Source organism: Centropristis striata, chromosome 7 (assembly GCF_030273125.1).
Source record: "Centropristis striata isolate RG_2023a ecotype Rhode Island chromosome 7, C.striata_1.0, whole genome shotgun sequence".
In the NCBI taxonomy this organism is placed as follows: Eukaryota; Metazoa; Chordata; class Actinopteri; order Perciformes; family Serranidae; genus Centropristis; species Centropristis striata.
This window is the reverse complement of record NC_081523.1, coordinates 5,495,165-5,511,875: the sequence shown is the minus strand read 5'-3', so window position 1 is coordinate 5,511,875 and position 16,711 is coordinate 5,495,165. Positions and strand designations below refer to the sequence as shown.

Below are 16,711 nucleotides of genomic sequence, written 5' to 3'. Positions count from 1 at the left end.
TTTAATTTTACAAAAGAAAATATCACTGAATAATTTCCAGCCGTCCATAAATGTTGAAGTTAATGCATATTTGTAATTATTTGTATATTTTTTTACAGCGACATGGCTATTTGACTTGTCTATATAAAGAAACTGGAAATACATAAACACAAACCTGTAAATTAAACTGCTGCTGATTTAATTACACATCATGTGAAGCAACATCCATCTGATGCACATTTGATTATTTTGAATATTCATCACAAACTTGACATTTATCATTCATGTTATTCACCATGTGTACACTACAAAAAATATCATCTACAGTATGAAGAAGCAGTGTAAGTATTAAAGACTGAATGAAAATAAAACATTGCAACATTTGATCAAACAACAGATCCAAAACTGAAATAACTGAATAAACTGAAAAGTTAATTTTAAAAAATCCGGTGGCTCACACTGGTAGAGCGCGTACCATTAAGGCTAAGGCCTTCCTGCAGCGGACCCTGGTTCGAATCCGGCCTGAGGTCTCTTTGCCGCATGTCCTCCCCTCTGTCTCTAAAGATGAAAGATACTAAAATATTTGATTTAAAAGTAAATGTTGATAATTAATATTCATACCTTTTGTCACTAAAACACTAAATCTGTTTCTTAACATCCAAACATTAGAACTGATTTAAACCTGTATGAACGTTTATCACCTGTAATGCAGCTCGAGTATTGAGTTTATATTTATATTTACAACTTTTTACTTTAAATGATTCCACTGAGATCTAGATAGATGATGAAATCAGAATAAAGTCTGAACAAACATTAACATTCCTGAACATTACAGAGAATATATATTATATATTCCAGCGAGGATAATCTGCCACCTCCACCTCCCAGCTGTGTTTCCCTGAGCTGAAGCCCTCAGAGCCCAGAACATTGACATACTTGGTGTTTCTCTCTGGATTGTCAGGAAGCTGCTGCTTTGTGTCTCCACGTCTCACACTGGTCAGATCATCAGACAAACAGAGACGGGGGTTTGCAGTGTTTGGGTCCAGAATGACAGGACTGAAGTGGACCTTCTCCTTCATCTTCTCCCAGACTCTGAAGGACAGGTTGCCCAGGTGTTTGGCCACATCTATCAGCGCTCCTGAGAGCAGCTGTGGATCTGACAGTGAGCACTGGACTCTGGCTCTGGTCTGAGTGGCTTTATAACTGCTGAGGAATGGCACGTTGTGTTTCTGCAACTCTTCTTCAACAGCAGAGATACTGTCTGACAGAGAGGAGATCTGCTCCTGAATCCTCTTCATCTCTCTGCTGATAGTCTTCCCCTTCTGCTCCTCTTCCTCCCTCAGAGCTGCCAGTCTGGACTCCTCTTCCTCTTTCAGGAACTGGTGGAGCTTGTTGAACTCTGCTCTGATCTGTCTCTCTGTGGACAACAGCTGCTTCTTGGAGTGTTGAGTCACTTCATTGTATGTTTTCTCCACTTGTTTGTATTTGTCCCTCTTGTCCTGCAGAGACTGTAAGTCAGATTTCAGCTGGTCCTTCAGGTCACTGACTGCTTGTTGTTCTTCTCTTCTTTTTCTGTCTTAGATGATACAGATTTCTGTCTCCCAGCAAAGGAGTCAGTCAGATCCTTCAGTGAAAAGTTCACTCCTGGATCATCCTTTGATGATTTTCTTTTACAAATGGGACAGTTTTTTTTCTTACTTCGTTCCCAGAGCTTCTGCAGGCAGCTTGAACAGAAGCTGTGGTTGCAGCTCAGAGACACAGGATCTCTGAAAGTCTCTGAACACACATGGCAGCTCAGGAAACTTTCAACAAGAGCAATTTTGTCAGCCATTTTTAACTGAAGTTATATTTTATTCAGCAGGACTCACCAACGTGTAGTCTCTTCACTTCTTCAGTTGATAAACTCCAAACGTCTTACAGTAGAGTTGTCACTCCTTAAAGTGACGTCTCAGCTCTGATCAAAAGTGTCAAAATCTACTCAACTAGTTTCTGTTACTCCTCCCACAGATTGACTTAACATCAAGAAATGTTGTTGTGTGATTTTGTTGCCAGAATGTCACTCAGTCAAATATTTTCCTCTTGATTAAAAAAGAAAACAGTTTCCTTTCCAGCCAGAACAAAACAAATGTGTCAAAAAGAAAATGTGACTCTTCAAGTTCAGCTTCACTTTAGAGGAATAGAAACGTCCTCAAAATGCCTCAAAGAAGCAGAAGATTGTAGTATCCCATTTCAACAGGCTGACTGACACTATAAAGAGATGAACAACATTATATTTTCACTCAACAGGAAACATTTTCTGCCAACATGTCAGCATGACTGTTTATTTCATCCAGATAATTCAATGTTTGTCACTCAGTTAAACTTCAGGTACATGTTGAGTTTTTAATCTAACTCATTTGACCTTTCTCATGCTGCGCAGTTTGCTAAGTTATTCTTCACACATTTTCATTTGTTTACTCATTCATCTATCATATTTTTACCCTTTATCTCCTGTTCAAGGAGAAAAAAAGGACTTGAGTCCATCCCGTCATACATTGGATAAATGATTATCATTACATGAAGTCAAAAGAAATAAAAAATAATATCAAATGTAAAAAAAAAAAAAGAGTTATATTTCAGTCAGCAGGACTCACCAACATGTCTCTTCACTTCATCAGTTGATAAACTCCAACGTGTGTTTCAGCAGCGATCTCACTCCTTAAAATGGCGTCTCAGCTCTGATCAACAATGTCAAAATCCTCCGGTGAGGCGTGAACATTTTGATAGGTCGACTAAAACTAAACAAGTTGAACAACATTTTTGTTTTCCAGCCAGCAGGAACATGTGACAGGGAGCAATGTCTACCAACATGTCAGTGTGTGTTTATTTCATCAGTTGGACCAGCTCTAAAGCACTCCTGTAACTTGCACGAAGAATCAAAGTTGTTATGAACTCATATTCTCCTTTTCATCACAAGATAAAGTGGCCAAATGCATTTGTCACTTATTATATGTCCCAGCAAACTCACTAAAATTACTTTTTCTCCAATATTGTTATTTGTACATTTAATGTGTCACATTCAGGTTTAGCTTCTGTATGAATTCTCTCAACCTGACTGTATTTGATTAATGTTTTGCTTTCTGGCACATTTTTCACTCTCATTCATTCAAATTCTTCACCGTATTTTTATATATGGTTTGAGTTAATTTAATCGTGCATTTGCTGGAATACATTCTTTATAAGATGAACAAATGCAAAATATAATAAATGACAAAAAACACAAAGATATTCAGTTGATATCTTGAAATGTATAAAATGTATAAATATGATCAAAGCAGTGAGAGGAGAGGTATAAGGGAGGTGTAAATATTAGAAAGTAGCATGTTTTCAGCCTCTGATCAACAATGTCAAAATCCTCTGGTGAGGCGCGAACATTTTGATAGGTCGACTGAAACTAAACAAGTTGAACAACATTTTTGTTTTCCAGCCAGCAGGAACATGTGACAGGGAGCAATGTCTACCAACATGTCAGTGTGTTTTTATTTCATCAGTTGGACCAGCTCTAAAGCACTCCTGTAACTTGCACTAAGAATCAAAGTTGTTATGAACTTATATTCTCCTTTTCATCACAAGATAAAGTGGCCAAATGCATTTGTCACTTATTATATGTCCCAGCAAACTCACTAAAATGACTTTTTCTCCAATATTGTTATTTGTACATTTAATGTGTCACATTCAGGATTTAGCGTCTGTATGAATTCTCTCAACCTGACTGTATTTGATTAATGTTTTGCTTTCTGGCACATTTTTCACTCTCATTCATTCAAACTCTTCACCGTATTTTTATATATGGTTTGAGTTCATTTAATCGTGCATTTGCTGGAATACATTCTTTATAAGATGAACAAATGCAAAGTATAATAAATGACAAAAAACACAAAGATATTCAGTTGATATCTTGAAATGTTTAAAATGTATAAATATGATCAAAGCAGTGAGAGGAGAGGTATAAGGGAGGTGTAAATATTAGAGAGTAGCATGTCTTCAGCCTCAAACTGTAAGAAAAACAAAAAATAAAAATATTCCTTATTGTGGTTTCAGCTTCTAAAGTAAAACCCAGAATGAGACAAAAAGCTCAGGAAAAAATACTTTAACATGAGTTTGTGTCGTATCCTGATGGGACTTACTCTTCCTGGAGTGCACAGAAAACACAAAAAATAGAGATTAAATCGTACATGATTGGACAAAAAGTCATGCCAATTGCTAAATCGTTAAATGTTCCATGAATCTTGCATTCACAAGCACATGATGAGGATCTCAAACAGAGGAATAAGAGGTGGAAACATTAAAGTGTTTGAGTTCTTTGTGTTTGTGCAGCTTCTCCATCCTGGCAGCATTTCTCTTGTAAACATCAGGAAATATTTGTCATAGCCTGACATGTCTCTGTTTGATCATTTCAAACTACAATTGCAGTGAAACATCACAGCTTCAGTCAGTTCAATCATCAAACAACCTGTGTTGACCCTTGCCTCTGACCCACATGTTGCACAACAGTCAGTGTAAGGCTCGTCAGTCACACAGCAGTTAAAGAGCAGATCTGCTGTCGACTCTGAGACTGTTAATCTGCTGTACGACACCTTTCCACTGTAAGTACAACATGAATCGAGACATTGTCAATCAACTTTATTCAGACAAAGTGTAAACTAAGCTTGTCGATGAGCGTTAAAGCTTCTGCCCTTCAGACTGCAGGTTTCACAACATGCACAGAAGCTCACGCTGATTTTGTATCTCTGCAGAAGAGAAACAAGAGTTGTTGAGCTACATGTAACCTAAGAGTGGATTATTTCATACCAGGTAGCAGGAAGTAACATGTTTTTATCAAAGATATAGTTACACTGTTTTGAACTGGTATAAACTGAATTAATTCCTTAAATTGTTATCCTGCCTGAAAACTGTTTCGTTCAAATGTGTTCAGCTGCTTAACATAAACCATTCATCGTCGACTAATTCTCTTTTCATCCTTAAAACAATCATAGAAAAACATGCTGGCTGCTTCATTTCTGCATGATGAGGTTTTTAAAGATTGGTCAGTGCCTCAACATCATGTGCAGGAAATGTGTTATCAATGAGTCCACTTAATGATGAGTCAATGAGTCCACTTAAAATCAATTCAAATACCATGACACAATTTTACGTGATTAACGCTAAAAACTTGGAGGATATATAACAGACCTTTTCAAAAATGTCTCAAACTGCATGGCCTCAGACCTCCTACAGATTGTTAACACGCCTCTTCTTTCAGGTGTCTTCCCACAGTCCCTGAAAACTGCTGTTATCAAACCTTTATTTAAAAAGAACAATTGAGACGCTTCACTTATGAGAAATTATAGACCAATATCAAACCTCCCATTTCTCAGTAAAATCATTGAAAAAGCTGTTTTAAAGCAGCTGAACAACTTAATGTTAATGAACAGCTGTTCTGATGTCTTCCAGTCAGGATTTAGACCACACCACAGCACTGAGACGGCTCTTGTGAAGGTCTTCAATGACATTTACTGAAACACAGACAGAATTTCTGTTTTAGTTCTACAGGATCTTAGTGTTACTGGATCTCAGTGCAGCATTCAACACAGTCGATGACAACATATTACTAGACAGACTGGAAAACTGGGTGGGACTTTCTGAAACAGCATTTAAATGGTTTGAATCCTACTTGAAGGACAGGGACTACGTTGTCTCTGTAGGTAATTACACATCTGAATATGCAAAAATGACATGTGGAGTTCCGCAAGGTTCCATCCTGGGGCCTCTTCTGTTTAACATCTGCATGCTGCCACTGGCTCAGATCATGAAAAGCAACAAAATATTTTACCATAGCTATGAGGACAACACACAAATTTCCATAACAATATCACCAGGGGACTATAGTCAATACTAGAACTATGTAGATGCATTGAGCAAATCGACGATACAATGGAGAATAATTTTCTCAAATTAAACAAAAAAGCTCATTCAGAAACGCTGCAGCTCGAGTCCTTACTAAGACCAAAAAAGTAGATCATATTTCTCCAGTTCTGAGGTCCTTACACTGGCTTCCTGTCTGTCAAAGAACTGATTTCAAAACACTATTGTTGGTCTAAAAAGCACTGAATGGTTTAGGGCCGAAATACATTTCTGATCTTCTGCTTAGCTACGAACCATCCAGAACTCTCAGATCATCTGGGACAGGTCTGCTCCATGTTCCCAGAGTCAGAACTAAACATGGAGAGGCAGCATTCAGTTTTTATGCACCACATATCTAGAACAAGCTCCCAAATAAACTACAGGTCTGCTGCAGCTCTCAACTCTTTTCAATCAAGACTGAAGACTTTTCTGTTTGACTTTAAATACATATATTCCATTTGCTTAAACTGATTAAGATTCTATAATCACAAAAAATATATACACTACCGGTCAAAAGTTTTAGAACACCCCAATTTTTCCAGTTTTTTATTGAAATTCAAGCAGTTCAAGTCAAATGAAAAGCCAGGGAGGGTACAAAGGTAAGTGGCGAACTGCCAGAGGTAAATAAAAAAGGTAAGCAAAACTGAAAAATAATGTACATTTCAGAATTATACAAGTAGGCCTTTTTCAGGGAACAAGAAATGGGTTAACAACTTAACTCTATGGAGTCTTGGGCTATTTTGTCCATTTTTGAATTCTTTTCATGTCTTTGTAAGTCATTTTGTGTCTTTTTTGGTCATTTTGTGTCTTTTTTTGGTCATTTTGTGTCTTTTTTGGTCATTTTGTGTATTTTTTTTGTCATTTTGTGTCTTTTTTGGTCATTTTGTGTCTTTTTTTGTCATTTTGTGTCTTTTTTTGGTCATTTTGTGTCTTTTTTTAGTCCGTTAGTCCAACATAAAATGTGATTTTGAATCTTTTTTTTACTTTCAAAACACTATCATGCTCAATAAAGAATTTTAAATGTTGCAAATTAAGAGACATTAAACTGCATAATTTTCAATTAAATTCTGGAAAAGTTGGTGTGTTCTAAAACTTTTGACCAGTAGTGTATTTTATGTTTCATGTTTTAGATTTCATGTGGACATTGCAAAATCTGTGTCTCCAAATATATCTCTGTAAGTCAAAACAAGGCCGGAGGTTTGTTTTAACAAGTTCTGATAACAGGTCAGGATAGGGACATAGTGTTCTGGGCAGAGATTACTGCCTGGTGACATGGCGTACGTCCCTATATTGATTAAAACTGACGAATCAACGGATCAAGAGGGTGGCACTTCCTGGAAGAGATACCTTCCTTTTTTAGCAAAATCTGTCAGAATATAAAAAAGGTTTTAAGAGAAATGAGACTGGTCCAGACTTCATGACCTGAACCAGCCTTCTGTGTATCAGGGACGTGTAGAGTGAACCCAGAGCTCTGTTACTGCACATTTCTTGACGTATTGTGATAAAATTGTGTTAAACTGAGAACCTGGACGTCTCCTGCTCATGATTCCTCATCAAACGATCTGCGCAGAGAAATAGGTGAGAGGATTTACTGTTGATGTCAGGTAATTTAATTTTAAAGGTTTCCTCAATGCATTTCTCTAACAACTTCTATTATAAACTCTATTGCAAAGAAAACATTTGTGGACAATCTACAGTAAATATTAAAACCTTCGGGATCACAGTAGTTCAGTTAAAGTCTCCTTGTTATTATTGTACCTCTTTTTTGTTTTTATGATTCCAGCTTCGCCTCAGAGATGACCCAGTTCAGACTGGTGACACTGGCTGCACTGCTCTGCGCTCTTCCCAGTGCTGATGGAGGGAAAGTCCTAGTTTTCACAGTGGCTGGAAGCCACTGGGTCAACATGAAGGTCCTCATCCAGGAGCTCCACTCCAGAGGTCACAACATCAAAGTGATCCGACACAACACCAGCTGGTCCATCAAAGCAGAGTCCCATCACTACCAGTCGATCACCCTCGACCATTTAACTGGATTTGATGAGAGCAGCATGAAAGATTTCACCTCAAAAATGGTGCAGCTCCGTCGAGACTTCCACACTTTAGCGTTTGTCAAAGCTAGAGCGGAGTTAATGGAAATGTTGTATCAAGGTCACAAAGCTTTGGTCGATGGAATGACAAAGATGTTTGAGGATGCAAAACTGATGCAGTTCTTCCAAGAGGCAAAGTACGATGTTGTTCTGACCGATCCCTGCTTCGGCGGAGGGGTTCTCCTGGCTCATCGGTTGGGGCTCCCGCTGGTCTTCAATGTACGATGGACAATCTGGTCAGATGGACACCGCATGGTTGCCCCCTCGCCGCCCTCATATGTTCCCATACCAGGCAGTGCACTGACTGACAAGATGACTTTTTGGCAAAGGGTGAAAAATGTGTTTTTTGCCTTAATGATCCTTAATAACCGTGTGACATTACAAGAGGCTCTCTACACACCATTTGTCCAGCGTCACTTTGGTCCTGACGTCCACTACGAAGAGCTGGCTCAGGCGGCAGATATTTGGTTGATGAGAACCGACTTCACCTTTGACTTCCCTCGTCCCACCATGCCCAACGTCGTCTACATGGGCGGGTTTCAGTGCAAACCCTCCAAGCCGCTTCCTCAACATCTGGAGGACTTTGTGCAGAGCTCTGCGGAGCATGGAGTCGTAATTATGAGCTTGGGGACCTTGGTGGGGAGTCTTCCTGAGGAGGTAGCAGAACACGTGGCTGCTGCTTTCGCCCAGTTACCTCAGAAGGTCATCTGGAGGCATACTGGGAAGAGACCGTCCAACCTGGGCAACAACACCTTGCTGCTGGACTGGCTGCCCCAAAACGACCTCTTAGGACACCCAAAGACCAGAGCGTTTGTGGCCCACGGAGGCACCAACGGACTTCAAGAGGCCATCTACCACGGAGTTCCCATCGTCGGCCTTCCTCTGATGTTCGACCAGGACGATAATCTGTTCAGAATGACAGTGAGGGGCGTTGCTAGAGTGCTGGACCTTGGCACACTGAACAAAGACAACTTCCTGGAGGCGGTGAAGGCGGTGCTTTATGAGCCGTCCTACAGGGAGAAGGTGCAGCAGCTCTCCAGGCTGCACAGAGACCAGCCCATGAAGCCTCTGGACCGAGCCACGTTCTGGATCGAGTTTGTCATGAGACACGGGGGAGCTGCCCACTTAAAGACCGACTCCTACAAGATGTCCTGGATTCAGTACCACTCCATTGATGTGATCGCTCTGTTGCTGGTGTCGGTCACGATGATGTCACTGGTTTGTGTTTTAACAGTGAAATGTTTGTGTTGTAAAGTGTTTGGAGGGAGGAAAGAGAAACTGCACTAAAACAGATACTTATGATGCCCTGCCTGTACTTCTGTGATGTATTTTCACAAGAAAGAATGAAACAACATGTTGAAATTGAATCAAAATCTGTACTTCGTATGACTGAGTTGTGATGATGACAGTACAGCAGAACAAAATAAATGTAAGCCTCTGAGAAGTAAAATAAAGATACAATTTAGTCTGAATAATATCCTTATATTGCATTTCCTGAATCGTAGTTAAACAAAACCCATGCTTTACTGTTGTTTCTACTTTAATGTGACAAATTATTGATTAAATACATGATCAGAAAATTGTGTATGCACTTCCTTTTTCTATAGATATATATACTGAGAAAGCCACAATAACAAAGCTCCTAAAGATGGAAAATGTTTCGATACTTTCAAAAAACTCCCTCAAAAAGAAAAAGTTCTTACTCTCTGGGGTAGGAAAACATTTGATTTTTATCATGATAATTTATTTTGTAAAATTACAAGATTAATTGTTGCCATCTGCAAAATATAAGCAAATATTGAAGTGAATGAAATTACACTGAACTGCTGGTCCTCCCTGCTAAACCTACAATACACCACAACATCAAAATCAAAATTGACTCCCTGTGTCTTGCCTCCACCAAGGTGGTGCCAAACTTAGGGGTGATGATTGATGACCAGCTCACCTTTTCCAGTCATGTAGCCTCAGTTACCCGGTCATGCCGCTTTGCACTTTACAACATCAGAAAAATCAGACCTTACCTAACTCAACATGCCACTCAACTCTTGACACAAGCTGTTGTCATCTCAAAACTTGACTACTGTAATGCCCTCCTGACAGGCCTGCCAGCCTGCACAATAGAACCGCTTCAGATGATCCAGAACGCGGCGGCGCGCCTGGTCTACAACCAGCCAAAAAGGTCACATGTCACACCGCTGCTCATTGAGCTCCACTGGCTACCTGTTGCAGCCCACATCAAATTCAAATCTCAAATGCTGGCCTACAAAGTTGTCTCCGGTACTGCTCCTACCTACCTGAACGCCCTGATTCAGACATATGCTACCTCACGACCATTGCGCTCTTCCAATGAACGGCGCCTGGCTCTACCCCCCGTTGGTCCAAGGCAATCCAGACTCTTTGCACTTCTTGTTCCCCGCTGGTGGAACACACTACCAGTTCCAACCAGAGCAGGGGCGTCCCTCTCTACCTTTAAAAAACTCCTGAAGACCCAGCTCTTCAGAGAGCATCTTCTCTCCTAGCACCACACAATAATTCTACTCCTCAAAGAATTGTCACTAGCACTTATTGATGCACCAATAGCTCTTATTGCACTATTCCTTGATTGTTTGCTTTTACTCTTCCTGTAAGTCGCTTTGGATAAAAGCGTCTGCTAAATGACTAAATGTAAATGTAAATGTACATTAAATGAAATTAAATTTCATGATTGCATGTTGTTGCCAAATGGTAACAATTTGCCTCTTTAAAATACATTTTTAATAGTTTTTCTAATATTCTAATTCTTCATGCATTTTAAGGTAATAATTCATGCAGTAGAGAAATATTTTTTAGATGATTTGACTAAATTGGTGACTGATGAAGCAACAACAACATGAAGAGTCACAGCAGTGCTGACTTTCTTACATGCCTGACATACAGCATGTCTGATTAACAGAATGGGATTTCTGTGAAGGATATTTATGAAAGGAAAAACTATCAGAAACTGTTAAAAGGTGCTTCTACCGATCAACCTGTGCAGCAAACAATAATATGCATGTAAATAAGTGACAGAAACAAAAACTTCAGTGTTCAAAATGAGCAGGCTTTGAACAAAATATGCACTTTGTCTCCATCTTGTGGCGTTTACGGGAAGTAAAATGTGTCCATGCAGCCACAAACTGTACACATTCTGTCCATTCAGTAATGTTGGTGACATGATGCACATGTGAGCATGTTGTCTCTGAAAACTGCATTAAATAGGAGACAAAATGACTAAAATGTAGCAGTGGAAGCATTTCTTAAAGAGTGCTGTCTTGTTGGAAATGCTTCTCCATCTGTGCAGCCATCACACACTGAGTCAGCATTATACAGTCCTGCTGACTGACTCTAACTAATCTTTAGTGGAAATCTTAGTTCTCCTTCAGAGCAAATGATTGTAGACAGCCTCACTACATCTCTTTGTAAAGAGAAGACTCACAGACACTTATACCAAATCATAATATAATGATAACTAAACCTGAGACGTTAGTCTAGTCTGATATTTCAATACAATATAATATTAATATACTGCCAAGCCCTACTTCAAGAGCTTATACACTTATCATTTCACAAATAAACAGCAGTATATATGCTGGAAGCCCCCATCTGAAATCATTGCTCCACGAACATATTATCCGGAAAAAAAAAAGAGATTTGACAGATTCAGTAAATTATGTTGTTCAGTTTGTAATGTCACCAAAACTAACTCCAAATAGTTCCTTTAATTTAGACTTATTTATTCATATTAATACATGTATTTTTATTGAAATGAACTGATGTTACTTACTCCCCTTAAAAAACCCGTAATAAAGTGATATATTACAACAGTAGTACAAAACTGCAGGTGAAGTATGCGATGTACGTGGTTAGAAACACAGCACATATTCGGCTTGTCACCTCACAAACTTAACGGTAACGTTTAGCGTAACAGATACGCAGATTCACAAACCTGAAACAACATCGGTCTGTGGTTCACTGCCTGATGCTGCAGACACACTTTCTGTGGATGTTGGCTGATCTGTGTGACAAAAAACAACAGTCCTCTCACGTTTCAAAAGCAGTCAAATCAGCAACATTAGACAACAAATCCCTGTGGAACACTTGCACAATGTAGTGTGATGTAGATACGTTTTATGAACTGTACCTCACTTTACTTTCTGTCCAGTATACAGTAACATTATGTTAGCCTCAAATGATCACATTAGAGCTTTTTATGATTGTTACTTCACATTTCAGTTTGCTTCATACAGTATGTAACCCCAATTATATGTATTAAAACTAACCGATTCTCCAACACCTACCTTACTTTCTGCCTTTCAATAGTAGGGGCCTGAGTTCATATGATTCTCAGAAATTAATATTTCTATTTTAAAACTGCAATCTTTACCTCCAACACTTTCAAAACATTTATATGAATCAAGAACACAAACCACTGTACTTTAAATCCAATTATCCTGTATCAAGTTGTGGAATGAGCTGCCTTCGCACATCAGACAAGCCTCCTCACTGTCCATTTTTAAAACTCATCTTTAAACCAATTTTTATACCTTGGCGTTCAACCACGCATGAGACTCTGCTCTTGTTTTTAGTGTTTTATGGTTTGCTTTTATTTATTGTTTCTAAATAGTTTTTTTTTTTTAATCAATGAAACTATTTATTTTAGAGCTGATTCCTGTTTTATTTGTTTTATTGTTCTTGTTCTGTTTGTTTATGTACAGCACTTTGTTGCGGCTGTGGTTGTTTTAAAGTGCTTTACAAATAAAGTTGAGTCAAGTTGAGTTGAGAGTATCAGGATTGTATTTATCAAATAAATGGTTTGAGGATGTAAAAATATATAAAATAATATTTTCTTTTGTTACAGTTTATAAATTTGATTTCACAGATACAGATTCCCTTAAAAATACCTTCAGTTCAGTCTAATAACCTTTAAATCATACATTCAATTTCCAAATTTTAATTAGGTTACCAAATTAATTTAGTTACCTTTCAATTAAAACCACAATACTTTATACCAGGGGTCTCAAACTCAAATTAACTGGGGGCCGCTGGAGGCAGTATCAAAGTGACCAAAAAAAGAAACAAAATAACAAAAAAAGACACAAAATTACAGAAAAAAAAAAAAGTACTCAAAAAAGGACACAAAATGACCAATATAAGACACAAAAATACTAAAAAAAAAAGACACAAAACTATGAAAAAGACACAAAATTACTATAAAAAAAGGACACAAAATTATTATTTTTAAAAAGACACAAAATTAAACAAAAAAAAAGACAAAATTCCATTGCATATTTCCACTTCTTCTGGTAACAACAACATGGCAGATAATAAACGGTCCTGTAGCAGCTGCCTTTCTTTTTGTTAAGGTCGTCATAGAAACAAGTGAAACAAAGCTCCAGCTTGCGCAATAAAGGGACCTTCCACACACAACACGGTAAAGTGCCATTCATATAAAACTCACATTAAACTTTCATATCAAGGTGAGGGCCACAAAATATCAACACGAGGCCCGCAATTGGCCCGCGAATTTGTGACCCATGCTTTATACCCTTTAAACTGGCTTCGGCAAATACACTCAAAAATAACCTTGAATTTAATCCCAAACCAAATTTGTCAAATACCTTTTATAAATATCAATTCATTTACATGTAGCAACACAGAAAGAATACATGTATAAACAAAAGAGCAGGAAAAAAAAAAAAAAACCACCCAAAATAACCGTTGCGGGCCTGATACTTGCTGTTTACCTGGGTTTCTTAAAACCGTTAGAAACAATATGGCGTCCAACGTCGGCAGGGATGACTCAGCAGGACCAATGGCAGCAGAGGAACGAAACAGCGGTTGAAGAAGACAGAGAAGAACAAAAGGCCTCAAAAGCGCCACATCCTCCTTTCTGGAAACAAGCTGACATGACGATAGCATTTACTAATATGAATAAACGGCACAGTCACAAAACTCACTGTGGTTAGCTTATATTTACCTTTTAGAAGATGAAATAAAAAATAACTTTATGAAGAAGTCTGCGCCAATTAAAAAGTAAAGTTCACTTAAGCTCCCTTCTAACGGACAACGGCTCTTCCTCCTGTCTGGTCGGCGAAGAAAAAATTATGATGCCACACGCGGAGATTTTGGACAAATCCCGCCCCTTCAACAAATAACAAAACCCTATTGGCTGTTTAAAACCCTAATCATCCAACCAATAAAAACACTGGAAACAAGGTTACATAGCTCAGAATCGGAACGTAAACAAACGCCATTCAACCTAACCTGGAAAGGCGATGCATTCAAACACCAAAGTAAATTTAAAAATCAAATGTTTAGCAAAACACATTTATTTTAGTTTCATATTTGATTTCATTAAACTTTGTACACATTAAACATAAAATACACAATGGCATGTTGGCTAATAAATAGTTTTAAATTCACATTTCAGCCACTGGGCTACAACTACATGTAATGTTTAGTGAAAATTTTATGCAAAGTGCTTCATCATTTTCTAGTCACCTCTGTGTCTTAGCTGACTGGCTAACCTGAGTGTTTTCACACTAGCCTAGCTGGCTACTAATGCAAAGAAAAGCAGTTTAGCTCGGCCCCTCTTTGCTTAGTTAGTTAGTTAGTTAGTTAGTTAGTTAGTTTTTATTTCTCCTCAATGAGCTTTTTGTATTTGTATATATTTTTGTACAATGACATTACTGTTTGACTCATGTATATAAAGAAACTGAAAATACATAAACACAAACCTGTAAATTAAACTGCTGCTGATTAAATGACACATCAGGTGAAGCAGCATCCATCTGTTGCACATTTGATTATTTTTTGTAAGAATATATAAATGCTGATAACCTGTGCAGCAAACAATAATATGAAAAAAATGACTAAAATCATGCTTTTTGACACATTTGTTCTTAAACAAAGGGCCTACCAAATCACACTCCAGACACAGACTGTCCTCAGTTGCTCTCAGGTGTGTTTCAGTGCAGCAAGAAAGGCCCAGGTAAGCCTCCCGCCCCTTTTTATAGACTCCGCCCCCTTGCCTGGGTCCTAGTGTAGGTGAGCTGCTGCCTTCCCTTCCACATAACAATTAAGAAACAGTCTTGATACTCTCTGTATCTGTTTGGTCTCTTGGGAAGGGTTCGTATTGAAAGAGAAACTATCAGAAACTATTAAAAGGTGTTTCTATAGATCAACCTGCAGCAAACAATAATATGCATGTAAATAAGTGACAGAAACAAAAACTTCAGTGTTCAAAATGAGCAGGCTGTGAACAAAATGTGCACTTTGTCTCCATCTTGTGGCGTTTACAGGAAGTAAAATGTGTCCATGCAGCCACATACTGAACACATTCTGTTCATTCAGTAATGTTGGTGACATGATGCACATGTGAGCATGTTGTCTCTGAAAACTGCATTAAATAGTAGACAAAATGACTAAAATGTAGCAGTAGAAGCATTTCTTAAACAGTGCTGTCTTGTTGGACATGCTTGAGGAGCAAATGATTGTAGACAGCCTCACTACATCTCTGTGTAACAACCCTCAGTACTCCCTCTCTTCAATGAGGCTGTTTAGAACAGACTTTAGTATCAACACACTGTTACAACTTCAAAACACAAAACTTATCAACAGCTGCAACGATTCTGCTCGTCTGTTTGTTTTTCTGACGTCTAAAAGTGAAAAATATATATTTATGTTCAGGAGACTGATTGATTACAGCTATCACTATCTTTGGACTTTGTTTGACTGTGTTTTTTTATATAGCAGGACCTTTGAGATCAAAGTTTTATTGCTATGTGTACTTACTTGTTACTCCAAGCAGCAGGTTTTTTTTTTCTTCTATATTTTTATTGCAAAACACCCTCACAACTACTGAAAATACTGAAAACTAAATACTGAATCTGCTCATGGTTTATATGATTTACCAGACTTGATTAGACTTATATTATAAACAACACATTGTCAGTATTTTTCAGAGATACTCAGGTGATAATGATGCATTTAGAAGTAACCAACAACATTAAAGCTGATTTACTTCTCAGCTCCTTTTGTGCTTGCGCAGGACTTCAATAAATTGTTATAAATGATACTTTAACTTTCAAGTTTTAGCCACAAACACTGAACTGACTTGTGTTGAACACACTGGACAGGCTGCAGGAAAAGCCATGTGGAGATAAAGAAAAATAAATTATTCTTCACTGTATGAATATAAATGTGTAAAATACATTGTTGTGTGTGCTCCAAAGTTGAGAAGAGTATCTGGTGTCTTGGATTGAAGAGCAAAACAGTTTGTGAAATTTAAAACTTTAGTTTTTGCCCCTTTTCCCTGATGATTGTCTACAGGAATCTTTCCTGCAACAACTAAATACATGATGCAACATTTAAATACTGGAACTCTTTTTCACTGATGACTACTTTATCCATATCATGATAACAATCAATCTGCTTTTAACATCAGCTTTCAAAACTGGAGGTCAACAGCAATAAAAAAAAATCTCATCTGCTGTGAAGTTTGTTAGTAAAGTTTTATTAATAACCCCAAAACTTCCAATTACACTCATATTCTGCATGTTTTTACACCAGAACACAAAAGCTGATCCATTTTATCAGCCTCTGTACATTTACTCATCGTACTAATTTGAGGTACGTGTATTTGAGTATCTGAGTTTTATGCCATTTATTACTTCTGTCTCAGCGTTACAGAGGAATATATTGTA

At 38.0% G+C, this 16,711-nt stretch overlaps 2 protein-coding genes across 6 annotated transcripts in view; one reads left to right on the top strand and one right to left on the bottom strand.

Moving 5' to 3' along the window:
• The window catches only part of LOC131974709 (nuclear factor 7, brain-like), a 51,777-nt gene extending 37,668 nt beyond the window's left edge, over window positions 1–14,109 (bottom strand). Inside the window, exons 1-4 of one of the 4 annotated variants that reach the window (XR_009394680.1) lie at window positions 13,984–14,109; window positions 13,751–13,907; window positions 11,953–12,021; window positions 3,026–4,748 (exon numbers count right to left, since the gene is read on the bottom strand). The gene's annotated coding sequence lies outside the window, so the exon portion shown is untranslated. Of the gene's footprint in view, window positions 1–3,025; window positions 6,905–11,952; window positions 12,022–13,750; window positions 13,908–13,983 lie in introns of those variants that run through there. The other 3 variants (XM_059337137.1, XR_009394679.1, XR_009394678.1) reach the window with 3 other exon arrangements.
• LOC131974703 (UDP-glucuronosyltransferase 2A1-like) lies at window positions 4,472–9,440 on the top strand. Of its 2 annotated transcripts, none has more exons than XM_059337127.1 (2): window positions 4,472–4,604; window positions 7,685–9,440. In XM_059337127.1, exon 2 carries the CDS (start codon window positions 7,698–7,700, stop codon window positions 9,273–9,275), a length of 1,578 nt encoding a protein of 525 aa, XP_059193110.1. In that variant the 5' UTR covers window positions 4,472–4,604; window positions 7,685–7,697; the 3' UTR covers window positions 9,276–9,440. The 2 variants fall into 2 exon arrangements, with proteins under 2 accessions (XP_059193110.1, XP_059193111.1); XM_059337128.1 differs by lacking the exon at window positions 4,472–4,604 and adding an exon at window positions 7,341–7,479.
• Window positions 14,110–16,711: the final 2,602 nt, after the last annotated feature.